Genomic DNA, 6542 nt, shown 5'->3' with positions numbered 1-6542 from the left:
TCACCAGGAAAAGCCTATCACCACACACACACACACACACACACACACACACACACACACACAGCTAAGAAAAAGGAGATACCCCGTGTGTCACGTGACTGCTTTTCCTCAATGATGCTCAAACCCCTAGCCCAGCTTACAGAACTGACATCTTTGCCCTGGCCACCTTGAGACCAGAAAGGCCGCAAAACCCTCTCCCATAAACAAAAGACTGACACCAGCTTTAGAAACAAGGCAAATTTTAAATATGTTAGCAAAATATTAACATTAAATATACATTATAAATAGACCTTATAAATATAAAACAGATTAAAATGATAAAAAAAATAAAACAATAAATTAGTCATGTCCTTCCAAGTAGTTGCTCACCAGAGTCTTCAAGAGGACTGGTTCAGCCTGTGAAAAATTCCACAACACACCACCAGAGGGAGCACCAAGCAGCAAGGACTCAAGATGGGGCTACCAGGCGCTGGGAGATCTCCCATAAGCCCACCCCACTACCATTTGCACCATAGGTTCCCATTTACAGACTTTGATGTCCACCCTCTGTCAGAGACCAGCTGACAGGAGGAAGGGGGGCATTACATAAGGACCCACACACACAACACTGCTGACATTCATACTAGGGAACAAACTAGGCTCTGAGCTCTCTTCCTTTAAACTTCCAGATCAGTGCTCCTTCTAGGACACCCTGCCCCCACTGCAACTGCCACCAGTGAGGTCACCCAGATGTCCAGGTATCTGGCGTGAGTGGGACGGAGGCATAAGAGAGAGAGCACCAGACCAGACCTCTCTTTGGAACCCAGCCACAGGGAAAGGAGGAAGTCTGGAGGCAACGGCTTCAAGTCATAAGAGGAAAGGACCAAACATCCTGAGGGGTTCAGCCCGGTGGTGAATCAGCTTGTGTCATCAGACCCCTGAATCGATGGAAAGCCTCTGGTCACACGTGGCCTGACCCAGCCACCCCACTGGGACTGGAGGCTTGGAGTGGGATCACCACGACCTGACTATCCTTGTGGTCCAGAGTGGTAGTAGGGAGCACTCAACGTCACCCCTTAAAGTGCTCTTCTGCGTGGCCCTGATCACAGGAGTAGCTTTGAAGGCCTCTACGAGGCGGCATCCCGTCTCAACAGACTACGCTGTCTGTCAGTGTGTCTTTAGGTTACCGGGGCACCAGGGACCTGAGCATGGCGCTCTGGCTGCTCCGGGAGGGTCTGATTCTGTGGTCTCCCTTGAGCCAGGCCCAGAGTGGGCTGTGTCTCCGGCTGCGCCTGGAGCCATCCCCCCACTCCTCGAAGACTCTCCCCACTGAACCCATGAAGCGATGGTAGCCCCAGAGGAAGCGGCAGCTGTCTATCTTGATCTGAAAGATGCCTGGTGCTGTGGTAGTGGGTCGTGAGGTCCCAGAGTCTGCCTGTGTGGGCTCAGGGATCTCCAGGGGTGGGTGGAGCAGCCGAGCCATGCAGTAAACATTGTTCCTGATCCCTTGGATGTTCTGCCTGGCCCTCTCCAGCTCTGGAAAATCCTGAATCTTGGGAAATTGCTGTCTGAAAGCACCCAGTTGGTGCCAGACTCTGCCCAGCGTGGCGTGCACAGTGCTCAGGAAGTCAGGCTTACTCAGCTGCCGGAGCATGTCCTCACTGGGGAAGGCCACAGGGTGCTCTGTGCAGGCAGCTCTCAGGGTGAGCGTGTTCAGGTTTTGGTGGAGGATCTGAGGAAGGAAGAGATCGAGGAGTGCATGACAGAACCTCCCCCAAACACACACACACACACACACACACACACACACACACACACACACACGAGAAACCTGCCCTCGCTGCCTTTGAAATGTGAGCTCTTGTATGATCTTCCCAGCAAAGAAATGAAAAACCAGGAGAGGTGGCTCAGCGGTTAGGAGCACTGACTGCTCTTCCAGAGGTCCTGAGTTCAATTCCCAGCAACCACAAGGTGGTTCACAACCATCTGTAATGAGATCTGATGCCCTCTTCTGGTGTGTCTGAAGACAGCCATAGTGTACTCATATATAATAAATAAATACATCTTTTAAAAAAGAGAGAGAGGGTCCCTAGGTGTGGGTGTGATGGAGGCTACAGGAGCTCTGACAGGCTCACTCACTGAGAACAAAGTGCCAAATCTTCCAGACACTTAAGGAATGGAGATGGGAATCGAGCAGCTCCACCGTCCCTAGAATAACTCAGTTTCCCCTCCTGCCCCTTCCTGGTCCTCCATGTGCTCACTCTCTCACTAGTCTCAAGATTCTCTGAGGTTCAAGTGCCCTGAGGGCTGAAGCTTACATAGGGCTCCAAGAGCGATGCCGTGTTCCCCGTGATGTTCGCCTGACTCTTCAACTGGCTGAGGAGCTTCGGGGAAGAGCTGGAGCAGCCACGCTTGGCCCATGACATGCTCAGGAACAGGAGCGCAAGGGCCAAACCTAGGGCAGAGAAGGGCTCTGTTACCTGGCTGGTGGTCTGTACAGCCCCTTATGTACGCCCAGGGGAGAAGCTGGGCATGCAGTAGGCGCTGGGTTTGCATAGGAGCACTCACTGGGGCCACCACCTTCCACCACGAGCCAAACAAGGTGAGGGAGATGGTGATGGCTGCAATGACCCAGCAGCTCTTAAGACAGAAGTTGGGTGTTAGCCCACAGCATCCCTGTCCTGACCTTAGGGCATACGGAACAAACAAGATGAGTCCTCTATGGGATGTCTAGTTTCATACAAGGGTTAGTTCTGTACTAAGACTGACACGGAAGTCCCTGACTCCCGCATAGACTTTAACATTCCCTGTAGGCAGAATAGAGTGGACCAGGGGGCTGGCCTGAGGTGCAGCCCCAGGGTAGCAGATCACCTGAGCTGTGTTCCTTGAGCCAGAAAAGGCACCTCTCCACTCACAGGGCAAGCTAGTGCTGACACCCATTCTACTGAAAGGCAAGCTAGGTGCAAGAAAAAATCCTGCCCAGGACACACATGCCCAGCACTTGCCATGACTTCCCTGCTTCCAACACACAAACCCCCAATACACACACACACACACACACACACACACACACACACACACACACCAGGGAGGGATACTGGGAGCCCATGAGAAGGTTGTGGGGGGTGAGGGCAGACTAGCATAGCAAAGTTCCAGCTCGCCAGCCCCCACCCTCACAGGCACCGGCAACCACGTGGTCGGAAGGGGCCTGTGGCGCAATGGCCCGGAAGGCTGTGACACCATCCTTCCCTTCCTACAAACCAACCAGCCCCCTGGGGAGGGCCAGGAGCCCAGGCGTGCCAACCACAAGTCCCCTCCCCATCTTCCCCAGGTGTCTGCAGCCACACTACCGGTGAGGGCACACAGTGAGCGTGTAACAGGTGCACGTGGACCAGTGCGCGTAGGGGTGTTGCCACAGACCTAGGTGAAGCCCTGCAGTACCTGCCCTGTTCACTGGGGGTTCTGGTCCGCAGGTGAGCCTTCCTATGTTACTGGGAGGGAGGACCCTCGCCACATTGATGGCCTGTCCTCATGTGGGTGTGGCTGTGTGTGCGGTGGGATGATCGAAGGACCTCTGACTTGGTTGACTTGCCATCTACCCCAGACCCTGAGAATTGAATCAGAGCAAGAAGGCCCCATCCCAGCACTTGCTCCATTTCCTCACAGATCTGGAACTTCCTTTTCTGCTCATCCCCTACCTGCCTCAGGCTTCTCCAGCTTCTTCTCACTCTTTCTCCTCTTCTCTCGTGCCCTGGTCCCCTCCATGGTCTCTCTCTCTCTCTCTCATCTCCTCTGCAAACCTCCCAGAAATACCCCATCTCCACCTGTGGGTGTGCTGGGGCCTCAGTTCCTGACCCCTGACCTTCTAGTTTTCTCTCTCATCGAATCCTTCATTTGATGCCAGGTCTGCTGCTCCCAAGGGCAGAGGGTGCCCACAGCAGCCAGTTGGCACAGCTGTGCCCTGGGATGGCAGAAAGGAAGGAAGTACTTACTAAGCAGTGTTCTCGGTGGAGGCTGAGCCCGCATGCTGGGTCCTGGTGATTCGGCCCGTGCCTCTCAGGGGTGACACGGCTTGGCTGGGTGTCCTGCGGGCTGGCAGCCACTTTATGCCCGACGGGGCGATTGGCCAACACCTCGTGAGGTGGGGGGGGAGGGGGAGGGGGGAGGGCAGGCCTTCTGGGAACATGACCCCAAAAACCAAAGTCTCCCCAGGCGGCCAATGGGCGCCAGGCGCCATGACATGCCCGCTCCTCCTCCCGTTTTCTTCGAATTCGTTCTTCGAGGTCAGCCCCACGCCCAAGGATGATGTAAACCGCAGCCTCAGCCTTCTTGGGGTGAGCAGGCAGCATGGGGGTCCGTGTCATCTTCAGGGGCCAGTCCAGGGGTAAGAGAAGAAGTTGCAAGGTAGGCCACCCTTGGTCCAGGAACCACTAACCTCATAGGACACCGAGGTTTAGGACTAAAGGGAGCCAGACATCTTCCTCGTTGAGTGCCCTTCCCACCCTCTCGCTTGGGCTGTCGGGACATCTGTGAGCGGAAACCACCAGGCTCTGGGCACAGAGCCAGACTCGGGCCCCAAGATTGTGGCTCTAATCCCAGGGCAGCATCTTTTAACCCAACTCATTCCCACCGTCTTCATTAACTGCCCCCTACCAGCCTTCCCAATCCCAGGTTCCCTCTCTCTAGACAGAATTCTTTAGGGCACTTGGAGCAAGAGAAATTAGTGACCAGGTTTCAAAGCTTCTGACATGCTGTGTCATCTGAGGCATGTCATTCAGCCACTTTGAGCCTCCTCACCTTTGAAACAGAGAGAGAAAAGCATTACAAGATCACCCCCAACATGGACATATAAGGCAAAAAAGCCTTTGAGGAAAAAAGAAAAGACAACTTGAATTCCAAGTACTAGTGTTCGGGGGACGGGATGGAGGGGGGCGGGGGAGACGGGGAAGCTGTGAGCTCAGAGGGGAAGCTGGAGGGGTGGGGGTGCTGTGACAGTTGGACACAAGGTTTCACTTTCTCTGAAAGATAGCGATCCCTCACGGGTGGGTCCTCTGCTTCTCAGCACTGACTGGATGTGCTGACTTGTGGCCACAGAGAAAGTGTCTCCAAGTTGATCTACTGCTTTACTGTGGTAAACTGAGGTCCAGGCTGACCCAGATCCACAGGCCATGTTTGGAAGCACAGCATGTCTGCCAAGCTAGAATCTGCCAAGCATCCTTAGGTTGTAACCTCAGGAACCAGAGGTGCCGCCTCTTGGTCCTCATATATTCATTCAACAAACCTCTTCTCTGCCCCCAACTCCCTGTCCAGGAGGCGACTGTGGCCTCATCCACCCATTCTCTGCACCCAGCAGAGTGTTCCCCTTGTTAGCAACCCACCAGTGCAGCCTGGTCTAGATCCTCCTCCTGAGGTTCATTTCCTCCTCCTGAATTCCTCACCTCTGCCCACCCCAGGGTGCTGTTCCCTAGGGCCCTGGCCAGGGATCCTTCTGCATTTCACGTCCCTGATGTCATCCTGGGGCAGTCCCTATACCCCTACCCTCAAGCCCTCAGTGTGACAAGGAGACAGAGAGAAGCTCCGAGTAACTCTGGACCTGGCTGGAGAGAGTCCTACACAGTGCTGTGCTGGACCAATATGTTGGCAAGAGGACATATTCTCCTTTTTTCTTCTTCTTCTTCTTCTTCTTCTTCTTCTTCTTCTTCTTCTTCTTCTTCTTCTTCTTCTTCTTCTTCTTCTTCTTCTTCTTCTTCTCTCTCCTTCTCCTCCTCCTCCTCCTCCTCCTCCTCCTCCCCCTCCCCCTCCTCCTCCCCCTCCCCCTCCTCCTCTCCCTCCTCCTCCTCTTCCTCCTCCTCCTCCTCCTTCTTCACCTCAGCGGTTCCTCCTTCCCTCCCACGGACCATACACTACCTCCTCTGTTTAAAACAGAGCTTCAAAGGGGTGCGTTGCCCTGCTGGAGGCCACCTGCACAGTTGAGAGGGTGTTCAGAGCTGGGTGGGGTGGTACACATTTACAATCCCTATTTCTCTAGCGGCTGAGACAGGATTGTGCATCAGAGGCCAGCCTGGGAAAGACAAGGAGACCCGATCTCAAAACAAAATCAGAAGCTGGGCATACAGTCCCAGCACTTGGGAGAGGTGGCAGATCACTCTCTACAAGTTCCAGGCCAGCAGGGAGACTCTGTCTCAAATAAATAAATAAATTTAATTAAATAAAGTCAAAGGGGCTGTCCTTATCCACCTAGGCCAGCGCCTAGCCTTCGAGCTTAATGCCCTGAGGGTGTCCTACTCCCGGAGAGAAGGAGAGAAGGAAGAGCTTTGCCTTTATTTACCTGGTGTTTAAAGGCACATCTTAGCTCCGGGCCCGAGTGTCATGCTGTACAGGCTACTGGGACTAAGGTCATCAAGAGCAGGGCCTGTGTGCATATTTATTTCCTGGAACTGACAAAACGTCAGGCAACAGACCCACAAGGGACTGACTGAAGGAGGAGGGGGTGGGTCCTCTTCCCAAAGATACCAAAATCTATGAAGCCTCAGACCCTTCTAAAAACAGTGTAGTGTATGCAT

The 6542-nt window shown here is 54.0% G+C and overlaps 1 protein-coding gene across 3 annotated transcripts; it reads right to left on the bottom strand.

Annotated features, from left to right (window-relative positions):
• Nucleotides 1–222: 222 nt before the first annotated feature.
• On the bottom strand, nt 223–4514 carry Osm (oncostatin M). 3 transcript variants are annotated; one of them, NM_001006961.2, is given in 3 exon segments: nt 223–1711; nt 2298–2434; nt 3972–4057. In NM_001006961.2, coding segments are annotated over 3 exon segments (720 nt in total). In that variant the 5' UTR covers nt 4006–4057; the 3' UTR covers nt 223–1162.
• Between the last annotated feature and the right edge of the window lie 2028 nt (nt 4515–6542).

The sequence above is a fragment of the Rattus norvegicus genome, chromosome 14 (assembly GCF_021556685.1).
Source record: "Rattus norvegicus strain SHRSP/BbbUtx chromosome 14, alternate assembly SHRSP_T2T, whole genome shotgun sequence".
In the NCBI taxonomy this organism is placed as follows: Eukaryota; Metazoa; Chordata; class Mammalia; order Rodentia; family Muridae; genus Rattus; species Rattus norvegicus.
This window is presented reverse-complemented; position numbering and strand designations above follow the sequence as displayed.

Coding starts and splice junctions, on each gene's coding strand:
- Osm (XM_087582581.1), bottom strand. CDS start 4,343: ATGACACGGACCCCCATGCTGCCTGCTCACCCCAAGAAGGCTGAGGCT. Junction 1,712..3,971: donor TCCACCGAGAACACTGCTTA/GTAAGTACTTCC, acceptor TTCCTTCCTCAG/ATCCTCCACCAAAACCTGAA.